Here is a 26,004-nt window from a genome sequence, read left to right on the forward strand (position 1 = left end):
AACCCTCTGGTGTACATTCATTATCCATCCATCCATAGAGAAAATATAATATCACATTCATCTCATTTCATCATATTGAGTATGAAAGGGAGTTCCCTTCATTGAAATAACCCATTAAAATAACGGATTTAATCAAGACTTCTTCAACTCAGCGAAAGCACACCGCAGTGTAACAGGTCTTGTCCCTTTTTAATTAACTCTTAGAATCCTTCTCCCAGTTTCCCATAAGAACACAGGTGGAAGAGAGCAGTCAGAGCAGTGAGGCGACAAAACCCGGATCTGCATCCCAAATGGCACCCTATTCCGAACATAGTGCTCTACTTTTGACCGGAGTAGGGCACTATATAGGGACTAGGGCTCCATTTGTGTCACAAACCAGGATAGATCTCCAAGGGACCCTCCCAACAAAGACGAGTGTTACAGACAGATAACAAAATAAAACATCTTTATGGCTGGAGATAACTAGACAGACAGGGCTGGAGAGAAATCAATTAAAGGCCTCCTCCCTCCCTCTGTGTGTGGTTAATGGTGGGCTGGATGAGATGGGCCATAGGGGAGTTGTGCTGGCCCCAGAGAACAGAGCAGAGGGCTGGTTCTCAGCCGGTAACGGGACAGTGGGGAGAACCGCTGCTACTGGCTCTCAGGGCTGCTATCTGGCCACACATCACAGCCTGCCTACTCCCCTGAGGTGTGTATGTGTGAGAGAGAGAGAGAGAGAGAGAGAGAGAGAGAGAGAGAGAGAGAGAGAGAGAGAGAGAGAGAGAGAGAGAGAGAGAGAGAGAGAGAGAGAGAGAGAGAGAGAGAGAGAGAGAGGAGGCGGGAGGCTGTTAATGAGGGGGCGCGGTTGAGTGAAAAGGGACCTGCTAATTTGGCTGGTGCTGAGGTTGGGACAAAGCCTGTTGTCGATGCACTGTATAGACAGGCGGACAGAGAGACAGACGGTTAGACAAACGGACGGACCGACACACACCCACACAAAGAGATGCTCATCACGTGTCCCTGGAGTCCAGAGGTGGTGTGTCCCCTGCCCTTCCAGCACCTCTCCCTCTCTCCTCTACTAATCAGCCATCTTTCATTTCCACTTTCTCCCGTTCTCTCTCATGCCTACAATAACATTCACCTACAGTATGTGAAGCCCACCGCACTAACTTTACCCATGTCGGCTACAGTAGCTGCTGTATACCGAAAGTACCAAAGCATCATTCATCTGAATGCCGGCTTTTAGTGCAAAGTCACTTGTTGTATCATGTCAATCAGGCTTGTGCATTTGTCAAGATCTCCTAAGTCTTTAGAATATAGTTTTTATACTTAGAAATCATCTTTATATACAGATCTGAATAATGTTAGAATGAATAGTTAAGCCTGAATTTAGGCTATTACACTATCACACGTTTATCTTGGAACACTGTCAAATGTTAACTCCTTAGTAGGCAAAACAGAGCTCAATAGATTACTTTTTAAACCAGACATCCAGTGACATATTAGAAGTTTGGTCATGAGACTGAACACTCACCAAGCCAAAGTCCTTCAGAGATTACTTGTATATTCTCTAGGTTTCCATGTGTTTTCACTGCGCATCTATTGAAATGTGTTTAGTCTTGTGTTTCCTGGTCACTATAGTGCAAAATCATCTGTATCAAGGGAACATGATTATTCTCTTTTTGCCATATGATATTTCTACTGAATAAGTTAATGGATGGCCTACAAATGTCAATATGTTCCCAAAATGAACAAATAAAACCTTAGAAGTTATCGCTATTATTATTGAATGACTAGATATTTTGTTTAAGCAAGTTTGGGTAAATCATTCACTGACTACAGAGCCAGGATGTGTGTGCTCTACATTCCAAAAACAGTCCTAAGCCTTTCAGAACACACATTTTTTGAAGAGCTGCTCGCAAGCCCGTTTTGTGATCCTAAAACTACATTTGGGGATTTTCAGTAAGACTCAACAATGGGTAGAGCGACAACAGGGATTCTTTGGTTGATGCTAACTCTGGGAGTAGTCACAGCTCAAATAGGTAAGAACTAAAACTCATGGTTATTTTAAAGTTAATAGTACCCTATAAAGAAAATATCTGCCTTTATGTGACTCTGCATGCTGGTCCAATTCACTGTTGATAAAAGGATGGGAAGGATTAAAGTCATTCCATTCCCTAACAATGGGCTTTTTTTCAGTTTTGTACGGTAAACTCCAGAATGATGACTGTATCCGTTTACTATTTACTCGTTCCCTCTTGTCAATTCCCAGTAAGCAAAATGGTGCATTTTAAGTGCTGAATAAAATGTGAAAATACATCATTTCCGGACATTGAAAAGACGTAATTTACAGATGCTGAAAATACATATATTTCAATCATGAATTCGATGGACAAATTTCAACTCCACATTCTCAAAGAATTAAGCATTACATTACAATAAGAATTTTCCAAGCCTATTAATACAGGAAAGAGGAGCCGGCTGAAGATTGCAACATATAATATTTATTATTTCTCCCATCTGTCACACGCACTTACGTTAGCTTTTTGAAAACCTGGCAGCGATGATGTTCAAAGTTGTCCAGCACACAGAACAAACAGACCTCTTCAACAACATTAGCATTCATAGTAACAGTTACAGAATGTATTCTTCTTGCTTTGACTTCGATATGTAGTCGTTTATCTACCTTAGATGAATCCACTGACTGTAAATCGCTCTGAGCGTCTGCAGAATGACCAACATGTAAATGTAAAAAACACTTACTAAACATCCTGGGTTTTATTCTAAATGTGCTCTGCCCCCCAAACAAGTACACATTTGCAGCCAGGTCACCCGTGATACAAGTCAGTATTCGACGTCCATCCATGTCTGAGGACGTCGGGAGATTACGTGGATACCGGCCACTAGGGGCAACAATGGGCACTGTTACCTTCAAGTAGGTTTGGGTTTTTGCAAGGGCGTTAGCATCTGCCTCTGGTGCCAAAGGTTACATGTTTGAATCCAGCGATAGAAAGTTGCTTTTGAGATTGTCGTTTTAAGCCTATCCCAAACCTTGACCTTTACCTTAAACATTCAGAGTTAATGTCTAACCTTAAGATTTCGGAGTTAATGCCTAACCTTAAACACTTCAAAATGTGACGTTTGAGAAACATGGATGAACCTCTAATTCTGATATGAGACAGAGCTTGTTGCAAACTACTTCTCTTTACTGCACTATGTACTGTACTCCGATGTGCTCTACTGTGCTGTCCAAACTTGTGAAACATAGATGTCTATGATTGGTTCTGATTTGGTGCAGTCTGGAACAAATCTGAACCAATTATAGACGTCTAAGTTTGGGTCAAATCAAGGCCAGTCCAGATCGTACCAAATCTGAAACAATTAGACAAGTCTACAGTGCATTCGGAAAGTATTCAAACCCCTTGAACTTTTCCAAATTCTGTTACGTTAGACTTATTAAAAAATGTATAAAAAAAGAAAATCCTCAATCTACACACATAATGACAAAGTAAAAAAAGGGTTTTAGACATTATTGCACATTTATTAAACATAAACTGAAAAATCACATTTACACAAGTATTCAGACCCTTTACTCAGTACTTTTTTGAAGCACCTTTGGCAGCGATTACAGACTCTTCTTGGGTATGACTCTACAAGCATGGCACACCTGTATTTGGGGAGTTTCTCCCATTCTTCTCTGCAGATCCTCTCAAGCTCTGTCAGGTTGGATGGGGAGCGTCGCTGCACAGCTTTTTTCAGGTCTCTCCAGAGATGCTTGATCGGGTTCAAGTCCGGGCTCTGGCTGGGCTTCTCAAGGACGTTCAGAGATTTGTCCTGAAGCCACTCCTGCATTGCCTTGGCTGTGTCCAGATGGAAAATATTTACACAAGAAGCAACCTAATATCACACAGTCATTGTCCTGCTGGAAGGTGAACCTTCGCCCCAGTCTGAGGTCCTGAGCAGGTTTTCATCAAGGATCTCTTTACTTTGCTCTGTTCATCTTTCCCTCTATCCTGACTAGTCTCCCAGTCCCTGCTGCTGAAAAACATCCCCACAGCATGATGCTGCAACCACCACGCTACACCGTAGGGATGGTGCCAGGTTTCCTCCAGACGTGACGCCTAGCATTCTAGCCAAAGAGTTCAATCAGACCAAATAATCTTGTTTCTCATGGTCTAAGAGTCCTTTAGGTGCCTTTTGGCAAACTCCAAGCAGGCTGTTATGTGCCTTTTACTGAGGAGAGGCTTCTGTCTGGCCACTTTACCATAAAGACCTGATTGGTGGAGTGCTGCAGAGATGGTTGTGCTTCTGGGAGGTTCTCCCATCTCCACAGGGGAACTCTGGAGCTCTGTCAGAGTGACCATTGGGTTCTTGGTCACCTCCCTGACCAAGGCCATTCTGTCTCGATTGCTCAGTTTGGCTGGTCGGCCAGCTCTAGGAAGAGTCTTGGTGGTTCCAAACGTTTTCTATTTTGGTACCCTTCCCCAGATCTGTGCCTCGACACTATCCTGTCTTGGAGCTCTACTGACAATTACTTCGACCTCATGGCTTGGTTTTTGCTCTGGCATGCACTGTCAACTGTGGGGCCTTATACAGAATAGACAGCTCTGTGCCTTTCCAAATCATGTCCAATCAATTGAATTTACCACAGGTGGACTCCAATCCAGTTGTAGAAACATCTCAAGGATGATCAATGGAAACAGGATGCACCCGAGCTCAATTTCAAGTCTCATAGTAAAGGGTCTGAATACTTATGTAAATAATGTATGTTTTTTATTTTTAATACATTAGCAAAAATAACAAATAAACTGTTTTAGCTTTTTTCATTATGGGGTATTGTACAAAAGTTTAAATTGTGTGTAGATTGATGAGAATTGTATTTATTTAATCCATTTTAGAATAAGGCTGTAACGTATCAAATGGTGGAAAAAGGGAAGGAGTCTGAATACTAACAATGCAGCGTATGTTTGGGAAAAAAAATAGACCGGTCCGAACTGGATATCTGTGGACATTGAAATCAAGGCCTGTCCGGACCACACCAAAAAAAACATCATGAATGCCATGTTAGTAATCCCATCAACTGGGATGATAATTCAAGAGAATGAAAATGACATTACAGAACATTAGAATGACGTGACATATTGCCTAGATTGAATATAAGCACTTTTAAAAAAATGCTTTAAGTATAGGCGGGTCGGAAGTTTAACAACAAAACCGATGCGTGCGCAACAATGGGGCAAAACAGACGGGTTTGTCTTAGAACTTTGTCGACATGTAAACTATATTTTGTCTCCATGTTTATTGAAAACAAATACATTTGCACTATGAGCAAAGTTTTTGCCATATTAGCATAGACATATCAGTCAAAACACCTCAAAACAGGACGTGATATAAAAAACTAAATAAATGTAGCTGAAACGAGCCACCTACGATTCCCCACACGGCAGCTTCTTGTCATTGTTGATCGCTATCTGGCCATCCAGAATCACAACAACACATGGACTTCTGCCCCACTGAAGCGTGCGCATCGTTTTCGTGACGTTGTCAGCTAACCCGTCTATGGCCTGACTCTTTAAAAGGTAAGGTGGAGCGGACACTGCCCCAGTGGCTGACGGGCATCATAGCTGTGGGCGTGTTTCTCTTCATCATCTTCGTGGCGTTTCTGGTCAACAAGGCCTGGTGTCAGGACTCAAGGTAAGCTTATAAAATCACTGTGACACCTGGCCATCTCCAGCCCATACAGCTACTGTAGTAGGACAGTCAACACTGTCATAGGCTGAGTCTGAAAACTTTAATAAGCAGAAAATACTTGCTTCCTCTGTCCTTTGTGCAATTCCTCACCTCCCTCTCAAAGCACATCGGAGGAGAGGATTAAAGGTTCCTCCCTCAGACATCCTCCTCAAATGAGCTTTGGGAGCGAGGCATGGAATCGAGGAAACAAGGATGAAGGAAGCAAGGATTTGACAGCCAACATTTTCAGACATACTGTAGCCAGACACATGGTTCGGAAGTACACGGAGTATACCAAACATCATGATCACCTTCCTAAAATTGAGTTGCACCCTCCACTTTTGGCCTCAGAACAGCCTAAATTCGTCGGAACATGGAACATGGACTACAAGGTGTTGAAAGCGGTCCAGTAGGATGCTGGCCCATGTTGACTCCAATTTTTGTAACTTTATTTGATCAGGGAGTCATACTGAGACCAAGGTCTCTTTTACAGATGAGCTCTGAATTACATAAATTACTGAAAATACACACATCAATATTAATACAATATGTAAGCAGAAAGAACAAAATGGTAATAAAAAACAAACACATTCATCAGTAATAAGGTTCTCAATCAGCCTTCTGAATTACCCTAGAAGCACCAAAACTTCAAATGTATGAACATTTTGAAGATTGCACCTTAATTGTGGAACAAAAAAACTAAAAGCTGACTTGCCTAACTCAGTGGAGAACAAAGGAATTCCCAGAGTTTGCCATCCCTGAGACTGGGTGTGGTGACTCGTATGTCTAAAGTTTAGTAAAAATGTTCGGTACAGTGGGACTTTGTAAAAGGGCTTTATAAATGAAAACATAGCTTTGTATCAACCTATGTGACATCAACGAGGGCACACCAACTTTCGAGTAGAGAACGCAGTGATGAGTACTAAAAATGTTGCACGTAATAAAATGCAGTGCGCTATGATAAACTGCATATAACGCTTTAATTAAGTGGCAGAACGTCAACTGAAAAATGAACTAACTCATCAATATGCTTTTTAAAAGACAGCTTTATCTATCCAGATTCCCAGATATTTATAATCTGGGACATGATCAATGTGGACACCATCCAAAGTACATATTTTATCTGACGTGCTCTAGAGAACAACATTTACTTAGTTTTACATGCAATCAATACTAATTTCAGGTCAATAGAGTTTTTCTGTAATACAATGAAGGCAGACTAGTTCAGATAGAGCCTGGTCAACCGTGGGGACAATAGAATACACAATAGTATCTTCAGCATACAAGTGCAGGTTACATTGTTTTACAGACAAGTCGATAATGTTAATGTAAACAGTCAAAAGTACAGGACCCAGAATCGACCCCTGTAATACGCAGGAAATCTGATTTAACACCATCAGTAGATACACATTGAGTTCGATCTGTCAAGTCATTTTTAAACCAGTTACATGCAGCCTGGTCTAGGCCAATTGAGAAAAGCCCCCGAATTAACAGTGAGTGATCAACAGTATTAAAAGCCTTTGAGAGGTCAATGAAGAGGGCAGCACAATGTTGCCTTTTATCCATACAGTTAACCACATAATTTATAACCAGGGATGCAGCAGAGATAGTGCTATGACGTGGTTTAAAACATGACTGATGTACATTTAGAATACATTCCAAAGATAAGAAAGATCTTATCTGAGAATGAATCAAGGATTCTTACATGGGCTGCCTTCCAAACCTTGGGGATAGTACCTGATGTAATTGTCTGGTTAAAAATATGGGTTAATGACTTAGCAAATGGGGGGCAGAGAGCTGCAGCAAAAATGGATCAAGCATATCAGCTCCAGTGGATACATTTTTTTTTACACATCAATCTTAAGCAAGGTATCGAGCACATAACAGAGAGTAAATTGTTGAAATGAAAACAAAGACTCACTAGAAGCTGACGAGTTAACCGTTGAGTCAGCTAGAAGCTGGCAGAGAGAAGAGCATTCGATTGATTATTATGTTGAGTGAGCTGAGACTTTGCCAAGGTCCATGGCCAACCGTGTGAGAGCAGAGTAGACTGCGCATTTGACAGACCTCCCTCAAGTCGCTGGATGCAAGGGGCTGGGACGGGAACTGGGAGAGCAGTGTTGGCAGAGCTCAGTCCACCCGGATGAAGCTCCCGCCAAAGGAGTGGAGCTGCTGCAGGAGATAGGAGCGGCTGCCAATGCTCCATTCTGGGTGTGCACAGGAGGCCTTGGTGTGGCTCCTGTTGCAGGGTTGGGGCTGCCATGGGGGGCATGAGTGTCCCAACCAAAACTTGCCTGGGATAGAGGTTGTGGGAGGAATTGAGGATGGTGGTGTTGAGGGCAGTGTGGCTGGCGAAGCTTCAAACTCTCAGTATATGAGGGCTGATGATGTGAATGATTACATGGTGTGGACTATATCATGTGGTGCACTACCCTCGACAGTGTTTTGCCAGACCCTTGGGTCAGTAGTCAGTGCTGTGTAGAGCTGGGTTGAGTTGAGCCTGGTAGAGCTGTGATGTGCCGGGTCTGGTTGAGCTGTGCTGTGATGGGCCAGGTCTGGTTGAGCTGTGCTGTGACGGGCCAGGTCTGGTTGAGCTGTGCTGTGACGGGCCAGGTCTGGTTGAGCTGTGCTGTGACGGGCCAGGTCTGGTTGAGCTGTGCTGAGACGGGCCTGGTCTGATTGAGCTGTGCTGTAGAGTGGATGGTGGTGGCTGAGAAATTCCTGCCTCAGCTCAGGTAGCTCCTTCTGCAGGTCGTGTACGTGGCTGGTGTTGACTGTGCTGGACAGTTCCTCTGTAAGTCTGTGCACTTCCATCCTGAGAGCCTGGTTGCACACTACAGCTCCTGGATCTCCTCCCTATGCTGACGCACCAGGGTGATCTCCTCCCTATGCTGACGCACCAGGCTGATCTCCTCCCTATGCTGGCGCACCAGGCTGATCTCCTCCCTATGCTGGCGCACCAGGCTGATCTCCTCCTCTAGAAGATGCTGTGGTACTGCAGGTGTCCCATGTGAGAGGCATGCTCAGGGCTGTGTCTGCTGCAGGCGAGGGAGGTAGAGGAATACTTACTAGGGCACAGAGGAAGAGGAGGCTGTTGTAGGTAGTGACAGTGGAGAAGGTTTTATTTGGTCGAAGTAGCGGACAAATTGATCCAGATTGGCCTCCGAACCTTGAGCCGTCACAGTGTCGTTATTATAAATATTAAATTTGGGTGTGGAATCAAACGCACAGTTGTTCCCCATTGTTCTGTTTTCTGACATTTTAAGTTCACGGTTGGTCTTTCAGAGAGCTGTGTGCCAAGCATTAGGATGATCCGTGTAGAACAGAAGGTCTCCTTTTATTTTCATGTTCGCTTTTAGGATGAAGTCTGCCCTCAGAGTCTCTGGGGATTCTCTTGGCAATTTATTTCTGAATAAATTTTTTCCTGACTCACTTGTAACATTTTCAGGATACGTGACGGCAAGGTCTCTGAAACACTGCCAAGAGAATGCATCCATCTTCACGGCGACCTCTTTAAATAACGCACTCTGCTCTAAAACGACGTGCCTCTTGCCGAAAGCACTTATTGAAATAATGTACCTATAGATAAGTGTTTTTCTATTAAATACATTACACCTAAATTAAGACACTGTGTTCAGAATTTTTCTACCTCCTTTCCAAGTGCTATTTTGCTTGTTTGTTTATCTGAATGTTTGTTTACCTATCGAGGCCTGAACTACCCTCCAGAAACCCTTCCTCTTTCTCCCTCTCTTGGTTTTGTATTTGTTTATCTGTGTCCTAATTCTCGTTGTTGTCATTGTTGGGTTTAAAGTCATCCTATCCCATTACTTACTTGTTTTTAACCTGTCTCCTCCCCTTTACCTACACCGATTGAAGTGGATTTAAGAAGTGACATCAATAAGGGATCACAGCTTTCACCTGGATTCACCTGGTCAGTCCGTCATGGAAAGAGCAGGTGTTCCTAATGTTTTGTATACTCTGTAATTCACACTAAGATGTAGAGTATTTGGGACACACGTTTTGGCTCTCTAGTGAGATAAGTATTGCGTCTTTACAGACACCATTGGGTTTTTAGCCCAATCTCGTTTTATTTCCACCTGCACCGAACTATATGAGATTGAAAAGATGTTATAATTGCTTCTAACTGAATGTAAGGCAGCATTCTAATGTTTACCATTCTCAATTGCATGAAGGCTGGAGACCAAAGTATGTGAGTGTGTGGAGACCACTGGCTATGCCAATACCAATGGAGACAACTATAATATCAGCCTGGATACAGTCAGGTAAGATACTTAAACACTTATTTTCTGTTGTTTTGTAGTCTACATTTCTAAACGGTACTAGTGACCTAAAGATACATAAATGTTGGGCTGTGTGTGCAATTACAGCAGGGGTTGTGTTCTAATAGGTGTGTGTGTGTTCCACAGGAACGGCGATCACGAGAGTGCATATGAGAACATGGCCCTTGAAAGCATGGAGGACAAAGTCACTGTCATGTGACCGATAAGAACCAATACAAGACACCAATGTGTATGGGTTTGTCGTGGACACACACGGTCCTAAAGTGTGATTCAACGCTTAATAGACGTGAAAAATAAAATGGAAAATTCTCATAACAATGGAAGCATCTGAAATATTTGCTATCAGCGTATGAACGAGACGTGGTAGCACAACTCAACGAAATAAATTCACTTCCAGATCAGAGGTAGGACATGGTGGAAATGATTGTGCTCTCCTTGTATTTAATAAAACATGGAACATCATCAAACAATTCGTCAGAATTCACGAAGAGCATCAGTGTATGACCACAGTCAGTAGGCTACACACATTTAAAAGATGAGACTTGCATTTGTGATCATAGACAATATATTTTTCTATAGATATATACTGTGTATCCACACGTCGTTACAGCAGAGTTTGTCACACATCGATATAGGAAGGGTGGATTGTTTCTTTGGATTTGAAAATGCGTTCCATCGATCAATGACGTGAAGAAAGATGTTTTCTGTGGCGCTACGGACGAGCGCTCAGTTCGTCGATGGCATTATAGACGGAATTATTGGGGCGTGACGGGATCATCATCAGCAGTCCAACTTCTGACGAACACATGCACGTGTACAAACACACACAGCCCACTGCCGATTGACACGCATAGGACAAAGTCAGACAAAATCTAAAAAAGTCTAGAGCAGATGGAGAGATCACAGCATGAGAGAGGAAAAGAAGCAAGTGAAATAGGCAGCAGTGAGTTTAAACTGAATCTCTTTAAAGGGATTGAGCATTAAGACTTATAGCAATAGGCTCTCACAGAAATAAGACTGATGTATGATGAACACACACACAACAATCTACTCTAGCACATCAGCGACTCACGGCAGAGCAGTAGTCAGCCCCCTTAATAGGCCGACCTCCCCTAAATCCTAGGACCCCTTACAAGTATTTAGGACGCACACCAGATTGCACTTCCACTTTGACTGAGACAGGCACGGCGCGAGAGTTAATATGCAGGGTTTTCCTTAGTGTTAACCGGGGTCATATTCATTATGGCACAACGTAGCTAAATGGTTTGCAACGGAAAACAAGTGTTTTTGTATTGGGCAAGTTCAGGTAGTCCCTCCTTGTTTCAGTCTGCTTTCTCCCGTTTGGGACCTAATGAATACAACTGGGGGGGCTCAAAGTGTCTTGGAGGAACGTGTTGTCACTTCCTGTGAGCGTGGAGGGGTTGCAGCGACACAGGAAACAGACGACGGGCTCCAGCCGAGGGAGACAGGATATCCTGTAATTGTTGGACGTGGTGAGCTCCTCGCAGCTGGACAGAACAGTGTGGAGCTACAGCCACACATGGTTTGTATTCATTAGTGCACACCATAGCAAAATGTCCTGCTACGCAAAACAAAAACAAGCATTTATTAAGTTCAGGTTGTCCCTTCCTGTTTCAGTCCATTTTCATTTGATGCCTAAGGAACGCACCCTTGATACATGATGACAACGGCTCACAACAAGAAATCGATTGCTTCTGATAGTGCCCCAGATGATCAAAAACGTTGGTATATGTTTTTACCAAGACATGTCTAACCAAAATAAAAGGCTTACAGTAACATGCATGCATCCGCATGACACAAATAAAAACAATGACAAAGGCAGGTAAAACAAAAAGTAATAGCACTTCATTGAAATGCAAGTGTCCAGTCCACAAAGTTAAAATGGTCGGGATTGGCTAGGAGGTGGATCGTCCAACTCAAAGCATCGTTAGGATGATCCTTCTCCCTTTGATCAGTTAAGACAAAGCCTGGTTCCAGTCCTGTTTGTGCAGTCTTGTTTGGCGTGATAATGACCGTGGGAGTAGAGCACAAATATCTTGGACCAGACTAAATGGTGTATTTTGACACCATTTCATAGGACCTTAATAGGCTTACAGGGATACTCCAGGGTCAGCGACAAAGGAGGTAAAGATTCGGCTAACCTCCCTGCTAACCCACACTAGGGGAAAGCAAGCAAGTCCCGGCAACAGACACAATGCCCGATTTAAGTCCTGAGATTCGCCTACATTATATCGTATCGCTAATAGCAACGTGTCTGCAGCAACAATGCTAACAAACGCATAGTGTATATATTTTTCCTCGCTTTGCTAAACGGTCTCGGATTCAAAGGGGGGGGGGGTTCAGATAACTTGGCAACACTTTGTACTAATAACCTGTCTCACATCTGCAAGGCGAAACTCCTTCGTGACATGCACAAATGCTTACAACTCTTAGCAGGACTACACAACATACTGCATAGTGATAAACCAGACAGTAGTCGTTGGCTACTGCGTTCGAATGGCTACAGAGGGTGCTGTGTCATGCTTACGAGCATGCTATGAAGTGTTATAGAAGTACACGGCAGGTTACCAGTTATTTCAGCATAAACGAATTGATCCATTTCGTTGACCACATTTATAGACTAGAGCAGGGGTATTCAACTCTTACCCTACGAGGCCTGGAGCCTGCTGCTTTTCTGTTCTACCTGATCATTGATTTCACCTACCTCCCAGGTCTAAATCAGACCCCTGATTAGAGCGCAATAAGGAGAAAAAAAACTCAGTGGAACTGGCTTCGAGATCCAGAGTTGTGTTTGAGGGGACTAGACTGTTGAATGTACTACCTTTGCGTTAGAGTATGACAGTATGAGTTTAAATCGTGTGTGGGCAATGTGGAATAAGAAGATGTGCGTCAACCTGACAGTGACTCACTAGCCTACTGTGTGTGGGTGTGTATATACAGTATGTGTGTGTGTGTGTGTGTGTCTAAATGATCTGTTCCAGTCTAGTGTGTCGCAGCCCCGTTCCCTGCCGAGACCATTCACCCTCACAGTTTGCACATTAGCAGCAAATGAAGCTGACATCTCTAACAGCTAACCAGTGTCTCCCGATCAGGGAGATGTTAAGCTAACACTAGGGTAACGTTGAAGAGAGCTCAACCAACCGAACCTCTTGTATTGTTCTACCAGTGTTCTATGAAGGAAGCACGGGTGCGATCACACACAAAAAAAAGCTGAAATGGCACAGAGACTGTAAAGCTTCCATGTGTTTCCTTGCTGTATAATATCCAAGCATTTGCCATTTTAAGTTGTGGTGTGTATCCAGTCAGCGCAGCGATCGGACCGCCCTCACAGTGAAGCTCCTAAGATGGCACGCAGGAAGTTAGGTGTCACTACTTCCTGCAGCCCCCCAGATATAGTCCTCTTATTTCTCATGGTTCACTTGAGGGCACAGCTGAACGTGGTGCGGCACACATGTTCTCTCTCTACATTTCTACAGGGCAGGGCTCTCCTTGGCAGTGCCACCTAGTGACAGAATCCTTCCAGAACCAATGCCCCCTTCTCGTTAAAGGGCTGTTTATAAGGGTGAAGATGGGCATCAAGATGTTGGCCAACTCAAAAGAACAGTGTCTTGTTTTGTTTTTTTGCACGTTGGAAAGTTGAAACCAGTTCAACCCCATAATGGTCGCTTTGCCAGTGGGGGTATAGGTGTGTGTGTGTGTGTGTGTGTGTGAGCTAGGAGAGGACTTCCAGAGTGACGGCCCCCCTCTGTCTCTTCAGTATGGCCACGGCCAGTTCGTGGGTGGCCCCCTCCAGACTCTCTCCGTTTACTGACAGAATCTGGTCACCCCTCTTCAGACGCCCGTCCACCGCCGCTGCCCCCTGCAGGTAGAACAGGGGAGCACACATAGTAAGTGGGGGGAAAAGGTGGTGGAAATAATAAAAAAAATTTGGAAGCAACCTTATGATCCTTGGAACTGACAGCATTTTAACTACAAACAGACAATCATAATATCAGTAAAACATATCAAATTCCCTGTTTATGCTACAAAACCAACTTCAGAAGAGGTTTTAAATATAGAACCTATTTGACTTAACATTCCATGACGTACACTAAGGCATTGTTGGCAGAGTAGATGGATGCAGTTCAATGCATGATTAATAGAATTCACCAATACATTTCTTGGTACTCAAACAAATATTATTATCAGGTTGTAAATCCCAGCTGGCCTGGTACATTGTTTACTGCCTCCAACTATTTGGGATGCACCGTCTCAGTTTCAATAATTCAATATTTAGGACAAAAACGGACGGAGGTAACTAAGGCTGGGAATGTCAATACAATCAAACTAGCAATGGCAAAGATTACAAGTCAGTCATAACGTGGCTAATAGGCTAGCTTATCTATTTATGTACCTATTTATTTAGCAAGCTAAAAACACGGAGCCTAACGTTATCTAGCTAGCTGCTGGGAGGATGTCATGTCATTGGAAGAGCGGGTGAGTGAGTGACAGGTTTTGATTTTTTTTTTTTTTTAAATCATATTGTTTTTCGGTGGCTACAGCTAGTGATGCAGGTTTCATTTGGTTAGCTAGCAAGAAATGCGAATCCCTTTGCCCTTCACTCTGGCCATCTACTCCAATTTCAGAGCACTCTCATCTGAGTGTGGCAGAGCGCAAAATATCTGATGTATTTATGAACGCGCAACACCTGCTGAATATGACTGGTGTCAGTAACCTTTCGCAACAAAAGAATCTTGCCAGCATCAGTTAGTCACTAACGCTCTAGATAACATGTAAACAGCCTAACCAGCTATGTTAGGACGAGTAAAATGGTCAAAGTGAGGTGTTCTCTCATTTGTGTCTGGAAGTAGCTTGAAAGCTAGTCAACTTTAGGTAGTTAGCTTGGGTGCTTGACTGCCGCTGTGAGGAACGCTCGGATCAACCCTACTCCTCGGCCAGAGCGTCCAGTGTCAATAGCGCAGTGTGCGCTCAGAACACCTCGGAGAGAGTGAAAGACACCGAATTTACGAACAGACAATCTGACAACGCTCTGAATTTACGAACAACCCAGAGCGCACTCTGACACAATGGAGGCAATTAAGGAGCGCACCCTTAGTTCTCAATCAAATGTATTTGACTTCGATCAAATGGGCAGACAAGTTCCCATTCAGATGTCAAAATGTTTGCAAGGGTTTATCTAAATGTTCCCTGGTTAGATTTTAGCTCATCTCACTCTGGCTAGAAATTAGTTGTTGATGTGCATATAACTGAGGGAGCGAGCCTACCTTTTCATGGTTGTTTGATCAAGAGGACTGTAAAGTTTCCAAACGTAAGAGGACTCCTATGGTATTTACATACTTGCAGAAATCCATTCAGGTGTATTTTGTGGCTTTTGGCAAACGCGTTCTAATGATCTAAAGTCACGCTGTTGCTACTGTAAATGTAAATAAATGATGACAGGTCCGCCATAGCCAATCAGAGCTACAGTAGGCCTTTATGCAAATGAGCCGTTTGCATAAAGGCCTACTGTAGCTCTGATTGGCTATGGCGCACCGGTCCTGGACATGACAGATGTTTTTATTAGGTTTTATTTACTGCAGTGTCTATTTATTGTCCAAACGCATGGCCGCATTCCCAATCTATGTTGCGATAGAATTTTCACAAATGCCTTACTCTACGTCATTCCCAAACATTCTATGAATGTATGAAAACGTGAAAATGACCATATATAAGTGCTCGCTTCTCAGTGGTTTTAATATGATTTCATGTTGCTAAAACGCTGGCAGTTCTACTTTGACTTCCTATTTTAGAAGTAATCACTGATCTGTTTTTGAATGCGTTATTGTGTGGATGTGTTTAAATGTAAAATGTATACTTGTGGGGACTAGATTAATCCACAAGAATAGTAAAATAAAAATGTTTGGACCAACTGGGGACATTTTTAGTCCCCAGTTGCTATTTCTAGGGGGTTTAGGGTTAAGGTTAGAATTAGTGTTAGAATTAGGTTTAGGAGCTAGAGTTATTTTTAGGGTTAGTTTAGGGTTAAGGTTAGGTTTTGGGGTTAAGGTTAGGAAAAATTGGATTTTGAATGGGACTGAATTGTGTGTCCTCACAAGGTCAGTCAGTATTATATGTTTGTGTGTAAATGTGTGTATGTGGTGAAGGAGCATCTGCTGCCATCTGGTGTCCCAAAGGGGAACTAAAAACACAATCTGCCCTATGGCAAGCTAAGCCACATCACCCTGCAGGCACGTGTGATGGTGCAAAGTGGAGTTCGCTACCTTGCTGAAGACAGTCTTGATGTAGATGGGCAGGTCTCCATGAGGGCTTCCGAAGCCCCCTACGATGCTGAAGCCCAGGCCGTCAGAACCCTTCTCAAGAGAGATATTCTTGGGCTTGGGGGCCCTGCAGAGACATGAAGGAACCAGAGGTTTAGGACTAGGAGGCACTGGGCCTTTTATTAAACAGGTCAAGGATCAGCTTTACCATGACCTAATCCTAATCTTAAACATATGGGGAGAAAACACAAAACTGACCCCAAATCAGTGTCTAGGAGTAAATCTGTCCTACTTGCTCAAACAATGGGATCCATTATTTTTACTCTTCTTTTAATTGAATGTCTTTAATTTTGTGTTATTGTACAGATCTAGGGTCAGCTTACCCTCCCCTAATCCAAACCTTAACCACTAGGAGAGAACGCATAAATGACCTTAGATCAGTGTCTAGGAGCAACTTAGTCCTACTCACTCTGGCTCCCCTGGCTGTGTGTCTGGGCTGTTGGGAAGGCTGGTGCTAGTGGACATACTCTCCACCTGACTGGCTATGGCACTGATGTTGGTGTCGGCGATCACCTGCAACACACACAAATTAGTATGCACAAATGACAGCAGACAAAACAATTCAGGTGTTAAGTTTTTACATTAGAATTCACAGGGTATAATCTGTGTGCGCTTGTGTGTGGGTGGGTGTGGGTGTGTGCGTTATAGACGAGGATGAGTCTCAGGGTACATGTGAAGTGGGTTTCAAATGGAATAGAATGAATTTTTATTTAAAAAATGTTATGTACTACCATATTTGGCTCCTGGTTCAAAGTCTTGGTTCAATGTCACAGAGAGCCACACAAAGCATAATGTGGTTATCATTGATCATTTCCCCCTTTCCCCCTCTCTCACGCTCTCCAACTTTGGCAAGGAAAACAGGTTCGTTAGGTTTTAGTTCTCTCTTTTAATGAAATAGTCAGTCAGCCAACTACGGCGGGCAACGACGTTCGGTCAGCATCCGTTCATTTCCATATTTAAATCAAGCGGGAGGCAATTAAAAATGAAAACAACAACAAACAAAGGCTAATTAACGGACGACTAGTTGGCTGTGCGCAGTAGCGGTTCTGGGGGGGGGCAGCGCCCCTGTGACAATTTTGGACCCCTTGTGGCCCCCCTAAATGTGGAGTACGAAATAATTTTTACATAACTAATTTTTACTATCGTTCTTTTTTTACATCCGTTATTAGACAGTGGCAACGATGATGATTATGAACATGGTCTTTTGCCTGCTAATGCCTGCAATGCAGTGAAGAAAACGATACGACAACAATAACGTCTAATGTAACTGGCCCCTCTAACAGTACAACTGGCCCCAGCTTGGCCCCGCCAGCTGAAATGGTCTAGAACCGCCACTGGCTTTGCGAGGGAACATCAGTGGAACGCTCCCCTGCCGTCGCCTGCTCTAATCTTACTGACACCTTTCTGGAGAAAGAGAGAGGGAGAGAGAGAAAGGGGAAGGAGTGAGAAAGAGTGAGGGACAGCGAGAGATAGAAACAGAGCAAACTAGAGAGAGGGAGAGATCGAGTCAGACACTGAGCGAGAAAGAGATGTGTGGAGGGAGGGGTTTAGTAGTCAACAGTAATTGCTGGGTGTCCTGGGTGGCGTGTGTGTGTGTGTGTGTGTGTGTGTGTGTGTGTGTGTGTGTGTGTGTGTGTGTGTGTGTGTGTGTGTGGTGTAATCAGCGCTATGCAGCAGGGCTAGCCCAGTCTAACAGTCCAGTGCTGAGGCTCCTGGAGCTGGACTGATAAAGCTGCATTAGCATAAAGGCCTGGGATTATCTGGCCCAGTGCTCCAAACTGCCAGCCGGCTGCACGGAGCTGATAACCACACAGTGCATGGGCGGGTGTGCGCACACACACGGCAGTATTTTCTACTGCGCACACATACGGTACATAGAGAATGTATGTGCATACACACTCACACACCCATTGATAAATGCATACACATCATGGTCAAATAAAATGAAACAACTTATATATGGAAAATGTATTTTTCACATATCTGTAAATGAAATGGCATCATTGTGCCTTATTAGGGAATATGCATTTGATGGATGTAAAAATTGGGTGATGGGTGTCATTACGTTTGAAAACTGACACCTTATTTGGCCATATAAAGATGAGTAGTGGGGTGGTAGTGTGTGGACCAGAAGTCCCCACAAGAATAGTAAACCAACAAAGATTTGACCAACTGGGGACATTTTATTAGTCCCCACGAGGTCAAATACTACTTCTAGGGGGTTTAGAGTTAAGGTTAGAATTAATGATAGGTTTAGAATTAGGTCGAGGGTTAGGAGCAAGGGTTAGGAGCAAGGGTTAGGAGCTAGGGAAAGAGTATGGGTTAGGGTTTAGGGAAAATAGGATTTTGAATGGGACTGAATTGCATGTCCCCGCAAGGTTAGCTGTACAAGACTGTGTGTTTATGTACGTATGTATGTCTACAGTCACCGGCCAGTTTATTAGGTACAGCCATCTAGTACCGGGTCGGATCCCTTTACACCGCCTGAATTCTCCAGGGCATGGTTTGTACAAGGTGTTGGAAACATTCTTTGCTCAATTGGTATCAAGGGACCTAACGTGTGCCAGGAAAACATTCCCCACACCATTACACCTCCACCACCAGCCTCTACCAGACAGGATGGGTCCATGGACACATGCTGCTTACGGCAAATCCTGACTCTGCCATCAGCATGACGCAATAGGAACAGGGATGCATGGGACCAGGCAATGTTTTTCCACTCCTCAATTGTCCAGTGTTGGTGATACCGGGCCCACTAGAGCCACTTCTTCTTGTTTGTAGCTGATAGGAGTGGAACCCGGTGTGGTCGTCTGCTGCAATTGTTTTATTTAACCTTTATTTAACTAGGCAAGTCAGTTAAGAACAAATTCTTATTTACAATGACGACACTGGGCATTGTGCGCCGCCCTATGGGACTCCCAATCACGGCCGGATGTGATGCAGCCTGGATTCGAACCAGGGACTGCAGTGATGCCTCTTGCACTGAGATGCAGTGCCTTAGACTACTGCGCCACTCGGGAGCCCTAAATAGCCCATCCTTGACAAGGACCAACACGAGTTGTGCTTTCCGAGATGTCATTCTGCACATCACTGTTGTGCAGCACAGTTATTTGTCTGTTTGTTAGCCTGTTAGCTTGCACGCTTCTTGCCATTCTCTTTCAACCTCTCTCATCAACCTCTCTCATCAACAAGTTTTTGTACACAGGACTGCACCATTCTCGGACCAAACCCTAGACACGTTTGTGCGAGAAAAGCCCAGAAGTCCAGCCGTTTCTGAGATACTGGAACCGGCGCACTTAGCACCGACGATCATACCACGCTTACGTCGTACACACCCCGGCCGCGCCCATGCACGAAAAGATTTTGCCCCCCCCACAAACGCGATCACGACACACAGGTTAAAATATCAAAACAAACTCTGAACCAATTACATTAACTTGGGGACAGGTCGAAAAGCATTAAACATGTATGGCAATTTACCTAGCTAGCTTGCACTTGCTAGCTAATTTGTCCTATTTAGCTAGCTTGCTGTTGCTACCTAATTTGTCCTGGGATATAAACATTGAGTTGTTATTTAACCTGAAATGCACAAGGTCCTCTACTCCGACAATTAATCCACACATAAAACGGTCAACCGAATCGTTTCTAGTCATCTCTCTTCCTTCCAGGCTTTTTCATCTCTTGACTTTATATTGCGATTGGAAACTTTCATAAATTAGGTGCATTACCGCCACTGACCTCGTTCGTTTGTCAGTCACCCACGTGGGTATAACCAATGAGGAGATGGCACAAGGGTACCTGCTTCTATAAACCAATGAGGAGATAGGAGACACAGGACTTGCAGCGCGATCTGCATCAGAAATAGAACTGACTTCTATTTTAGCCTTTGGCAACGCAGACGCTCGTTGACGCGCGCGAGCAGTGTGGGTGCAATAATTGAATAACATAGATTTCTACATTTATTTTGCAACGCTCACACACGCGACGCGAGCAGTGTCGTCAGTCTCAAATAAACAGTAACTGAATGCCTCGATGCCTACAAGCCTGCTTTATATAGCAAGCCACTGCCACGTGACTCACTGTTTGTAGGAGAAATCCATTTGTGAATGGGGTGGTGTACCTAATAAACTGTCCAGTGAGTGTATATGCGTGTATGAGTTCCATGTGCATGCTTGCAGTGTGTGTGTGTTTTTCTACCTGGAGAATGATGCTGCCGTAGGCATTCTTCAGCATGGTGACCACATCCCCATGAGACAGGCCATCCAGAGACTGAGCGTTGATACTCACGATCCTGTCTCCTACCTGGGGGTCAAAAAACACACACACCATGGTGAGAGATTATAGAAAGTATGGGGATAGTAACACACTGACACACACACAAACTGACACACGCACCTTGAGTCTGTGTGTCTTGGCTGCCACCCCGTTGGCCTGGATCATAGCCACGAAGATGGGGATATCCCCAAGTGGACTGCCCTTCCCCCCAGCTATACTGATCCCCAGCGCATCAGTAGGACCCTGAGAGAGAGGGAAGGAGAAGGGTGATTGGTCTGGTTGGTGACTCATCTTCTGATGATCACAGCAATCACTATGAGCCGAACAGAAGAGGAGTGCTCCATTTACCCGCGTGATCTCCACAGTGCGCACACCCATCTCTGCTCCTATAACACAGAGAGAGGGACAGACGGGCATTACACAGGGAACTGACTGGTATCCAATCCCGGTCCTCAGAGCTCAGCACTCCAAAAGACCAAAAGTGCAGTACCAACGTTCAGTCGGAGAGGCTAGGTTCCAATCCAGGAGAGCAAAGTGGTCCTACCTGCGCTCTTTGATGAGGTCATGCTCTCCGTCATGGGCTTCCTGGCGTTGTTGAGGAGCTGAGAGGTGGAGGGGGTGGAGTTAAGCGGGGGGTGGGGCGTGGCTATTGTGCTGTTGGCAATTACGTGGCTCATCTGTTGGAGGGAGAGAGGGAGGGGAAACAGAGCTGTGATCCAGTCAGGAGGAAAAAACACACACTGAGGCATGCTGTCCGGTGGCAGCAAGTTGGTTTTGGGCAAGGTGAGTGAGTCACTGACACACAGTTGACACCAGAACGAGTCTGGTAAACGTCCAGCAGGCGGCCATTTTGGCTCCCATGCATGAGATAAATGGAGCGAGGAGGAGGTGAGACAGTGGGTATTAATGACACAGCAGCCAGGGTGAGTCAGTGTGACTGAGCTTCTGCATGCAAGCTCCCAGGCAGCAGGGGTGAGAATGGCCGCACACACTCCCCTCCGGCGAGATCACGCACGCACGCACGCACACACACACACACACACACACACACACACCTGGCTTCCCTGGGAGGTGTGTCTGGAAGAGATCCAGGAGGCAGCCTTCAGTCGGCCCAGCTCTAGGAGCACCATCCCCCTGGCACACTGCAGAGGCACAGGTAACGTAACAGCAACAGCACGTCACCACCAGAGCAGAGCAGCTAGGGACTAGGCCTTATAAAATCCACATCCTAGTTCACTGCTGGACGATGCAGCCTGCTGGGATCGCCACTACAGAGGACAGGGCACGCGCTTCAATCGTGCAGGGTCTCCACTTCACAGGCCGCGTCCCAAAATGGTACCGTATTCCCTACATGGTGCACTATATAGGGAATAAGGGTGCCATTTGGTACGCAGCCATAGTGCAATACTAAGACAACGATACAACCCATTTATGCCCAACTGCAGCCAGGATACCCACTCCAGGTCATAGACGGAAGCAAGAAGTTGAATACTACTATATACTTTGGTAAGGGCGCTGGCAAAGGTATACACCACTGTAGTAACTATCCACAAAGCACCCACTTTAAAAGGACTCCACAAAGTGCTCAACTGTAGCCAGAACCACCACTCCTGAAGGCCTCGCCGCTGCAGCTAAAAGCACATCACTTCTGAACAGCACTGCAGCCTCTGACAATAACAGTACCAACGGTGACCCCTTGTGGTAGAAGGAAGGAGAGTTTGGCGGTTACGGACAGGCTGGGTATTGTCTTGGTCTGTGACGGTGAGAGGGATGTTTGTTTGTGTTATTTTGAGGCAAGTATTAGCTGTTGTTATGGGTTTTAGTTGGACTACTGTAGTTATTTGTGTTGTCTATGACTACCGTTGTTCTTGGTTTTGTCTGTGACTGCAGCTGTGGTTTATTTGATCTGCAATTGCACAGTATTTTTTTGGTCTATAATGGCAGTTTTGTGTGTGGGTTGGGTACATCAAGTCTATGTCTACAAGTCTATGTCTACAAGTCTATGTCTACAAGTCTATGTGGTTGTTTGTTGGTGTGACATTGAGCCTATAGGTCTGGCCCCTCCCCTTACCTTGAGAATGGCAGCCACCGTCTCCTGCGAGGCCTGCCTCATGTCATCTCCGTCGACAGAGAGGATCTGGTCCCCCTGCATCAGTCTGCCGTCAAGCTCGGCGGCGCCCCCTTTCACCACGTCTGAGATGAACACCCCCGTGCCGTTCCTACAGTGCACGCAGACCAACAGCCATTTGAACAGGTGCCGGGCCAATGTATTGCAAAAGAATTCCAACAAACATTTTCCAGCTTTCAAATCCATCTGACATTGTAAGCCTGAGAAAATGCTGGTTAACCCTTCGTTGCCGTTTGATGGAGATCCTGTAGCTAACAAGCAAGAAGAGAGTGCGAACAGCTCCAGCAGTTCCTCCTTACACGTCTTGCTAGTTAACATTAAACTTCCTGATTGGGGTGAAACTCCTGCAGCGGAGACACAAGGAAGTTGCATCCCAACTCTCCACCCTCCTCCCAAAGTGTGCATTTGCATGAATCCCGTCACGGATTTAAAAGCTTCGGATTGGTGTAAGCATTGGCTTGAGGGAGTTTCCACAACTGTTAAATCTAAGACGGGGAGTGTGCAAATGAGGTAGTGCACACTGTGAGAAATCAGGAGAGTGTGGACGCAGCCCGTGTGTCAGAGTAGCAACTGTACCTCTTGCCGACGATACTGAGGCCCAGGCCGCGGCCGGCCTTCTTCTGCAGTTCCACACTGAACACGTCCAGGTTCTCCTCGTCGCGGTACTGCGCCTCGTCCCGTAGCACCGTCAGACGCACCTTGGCCGGGGTCTGCCGCAGGGCTGTGATGGCGTCCTCGTGGGCCGCGCTACGCAGGTCCACGCCATTCACCTGGATGGGCATACACACGTACACTGGTGTAACTCAGTTTCTCTGGTCGGAGTTCTCCCACCTATATATAGTATTTACCTGCTATTTATAAACTTTAAAAAAATAAAAATAATTGCACATCAAATAACCTAACAATTAAGAAAAAAGTACTCAGCCACTATTGTTTAACTCAGCGGGTTTTGTCTGGCAAATAGCCTACACAAATGGGATGCAACATTCAAGGTCCATTTTATTAAATCAAATGAAATCCAACTTGAGACTCCCCTGAAGTCCTCCTTTTTTTGTGTGCAAATGTTTTCACCCACGGCCTGCGGGTCCAGCAGTTTTCTATACGGAGTATTGCCAACCCAATGACTTTGAGGGTTACTGTCAAAATGATTTATAAAAAAAGAAATCGATGACAGGAGCACGGGCCCCCAGAGCTCGTGGTCCTCCCCGCCTTGCAGGGGCTGCCCGGTACGCCAGACCACACGCTGTCACTCACTCAACGACTCCTTTATCCCAGTGAAAGCCAGTAGAGGGAGACATTGTCTTAGTTTAGGGCTCTGGGGAGCATGACACTACCATGTGCATTGATGTAAAAGGTGCAGTGAGGTCTGGGATTATTCTATTTTCCTCTCTGTTGCACAGCTAACAGACTTGTTAGACAAGGTGTGACGAAGGGAGAGAGAAATGGAGAGAAAGGAGAGAGAGAGAGAGAGACTAACCTCCAGGATCTGATCTCCAGCCCAGAGTCGTCCATCGCGTGCCGCCGCCCCCTCCTCATATACCTCATGGATCACTATGGCATCCTAGATAGAGTCCGAGACAGAGGGGGAGAGAGAAAGAGAGAGAGAGGTAGAATAGGGGGTGGGGTAGAGAGGCAGAGAAGAGGGGACATGACATTGAATAGGACATTTGGGCTGCTTATGGTGACTATTAGACCCAGCCACTCACACCTGCCTAAACCGCTCTCATTTACAGCACTTTCAAACATCAGCAATCTATATGAGCCCTCAAATGCGATTCTTGAGAGAGAGAGAGAGAGAGAGAGAGAGAGGGGGAGCGCTCCACCCACAAAACATCCACAGAAAAAGAGCAGCTTGAATTTCGCAAAAACATAGTTAGACTTCCACTTCTACTGCCAACTGAAAAAAGGCCATGCACATTCTGGGTGCAACCAATCCAACAAAGGTTCATACAAGCAGAGAGCATTTATGGAGAACTGTCCCTGACCAGAGTGAACCCTTAACAAAACGGACCCAAAAACACAACATTGAAATGAACACCAAATTTAGACTGCTGGAGGAGAATAATAAGAAAACCTACATCAACTATTGGGGAAGTGAGGTTGAAGGTCAGAGAAAGATGGAATGCGATTTAACATTGGATGGAGACGTCACTTTAAGGCCTTTCCACACTGCATGTGGATTCAGTCTTTTACGGTTATTACGTCACGCTGTGCGATGTTGACACATTTAAATCTTGATATCAACCTGGCCAAATCGTACGATTTAGTTTTGTCGTCACATTCTGCGATTGGCTTGCGGGACTACGGCAACCGACGTAGGCTGCCAGCGCCAACTGCAGCGGTGTGTTTGATCTGCGCATGTGCCGACACCAGCAGCGCAAGCCTCTCTCTATGATTATGCGCGAGTGAAGTGAGTTCAGAAACACTGAAAGAATGAATCTTTCTTTATAGTTGTCAGATACAAACGTTGTCTTGTTAGACAAGGTGTGACGAAAGAAAATAAATAAAAAAAACGTTTATATTGATTTTCTGCATTCATCAAGGTAGCTTGATTTGAGATGTGTCATGTAACCAAGATTAACTGGGGATTCGTTTTTGCAAAGCATGTAAATATTAAAATCAAACTACGGTATATGAATCATACTATTCACAATAGGCAAATCGTATTATTTTGTATGCATACTCAGTGCCGGCCATGTTCCTATTGGTCAGTCGTAACACCAGCCACACTACACTATAAAGCAGCGTTTCCCAAACTCGGGGGGTGCATGTTTTGGTTTTTGCCCTAACACTACACAGCTGATTCAAATGATTAAAGCTTGATGATTAGTTGATTATATGAATCAGCTGAGTTTGGGAAAGATTTCTGACACTGTCAGAACTTTGTCGGAGCCTACGAAGGCCAGCATCCCGGAGTCGCCTCTTCACCATTGACGTTGAGACTGGTGTTTTGCGGGTACTATTTAATGAAGCTGCCAGTTGAGGACTTGTGAGGCGTCTGTTTCTCAAACAAGACACTCTAATGTACTTGTCCTCTTGCTCAGTTGTGCACCGCGGCCTCCCACTCATTTCTATTCTGGTTAGAGACAGTTTGCGCTGTTCTGTGAAGGGAGTAGTACACAGCGTTGTACGAAATGTTCCACTTCTTGGCAATATCTTGCATGGAATAGCCTTCATTTCTCAGAACAAGAATAGACTGAAGAGTTTCAGAAGAAAGTGCTTCGTTTCTGGCCATTTTGAGCCGTTTCCAGCT

General features: G+C 44.8%; 2 protein-coding genes across 3 annotated transcripts in view; one reads left to right on the forward strand and one right to left on the reverse strand.

Moving 5' to 3' along the window:
• The first annotated feature begins 1,827 nt into the window (after positions 1-1,827).
• pdzk1ip1 (PDZK1 interacting protein 1) lies at positions 1,828-10,477 on the forward strand. The gene is made up of 4 exons (XM_014215950.2): positions 1,828-2,021; positions 5,559-5,673; positions 9,903-9,992; positions 10,137-10,477. Exons 1-4 carry the CDS (start codon positions 1,955-1,957, stop codon positions 10,207-10,209), a joined length of 345 nt encoding a protein of 114 aa, XP_014071425.1. The 5' UTR covers positions 1,828-1,954; the 3' UTR covers positions 10,210-10,477.
• LOC123724383 (inaD-like protein) overlaps positions 10,416-26,004 on the reverse strand; it is a 58,935-nt gene continuing 43,346 nt past the window's right edge. Inside the window, exons 10-20 of one of the 2 annotated variants that reach the window (XM_045687363.1) lie at positions 24,229-24,312; positions 23,328-23,521; positions 22,695-22,842; positions 21,679-21,765; positions 21,168-21,300; positions 20,972-21,009; positions 20,744-20,866; positions 20,546-20,650; positions 16,758-16,861; positions 16,292-16,415; positions 10,416-13,890 (exon numbers count right to left, since the gene is read on the reverse strand). In XM_045687363.1, coding sequence (XP_045543319.1) covers positions 13,744-13,890; positions 16,292-16,415; positions 16,758-16,861; positions 20,546-20,650; positions 20,744-20,866; positions 20,972-21,009; positions 21,168-21,300; positions 21,679-21,765; positions 22,695-22,842; positions 23,328-23,521; positions 24,229-24,312 — 1,287 coding nt within the window. In that variant the 3' untranslated portion in view covers positions 10,416-13,743. The remainder of the gene's footprint in view (positions 13,891-16,291; positions 16,416-16,757; positions 16,862-20,545; positions 20,651-20,743; positions 20,867-20,971; positions 21,010-21,167; positions 21,301-21,678; positions 21,766-22,694; positions 22,843-23,327; positions 23,522-24,228; positions 24,313-26,004) is intronic. The other variant, XM_045687364.1, reaches the window with a different exon arrangement.

This window comes from Salmo salar, chromosome ssa10 (genome assembly GCF_905237065.1).
Source record: "Salmo salar chromosome ssa10, Ssal_v3.1, whole genome shotgun sequence".
NCBI lineage: Eukaryota > Metazoa > Chordata > Actinopteri > Salmoniformes > Salmonidae > Salmo > Salmo salar.

Coding starts and splice junctions, on each gene's coding strand:
- pdzk1ip1 (XM_014215950.2), top strand. CDS start 1,955: ATGGGTAGAGCGACAACAGGGATTCTTTGGTTGATGCTAACTCTGGGA. Junction 5,674..9,902: donor GCCTGGTGTCAGGACTCAAG/GTAAGCTTATAA, acceptor AATTGCATGAAG/GCTGGAGACCAAAGTATGTG. Junction 9,993..10,136: donor ATCAGCCTGGATACAGTCAG/GTAAGATACTTA, acceptor TGTGTTCCACAG/GAACGGCGATCACGAGAGTG.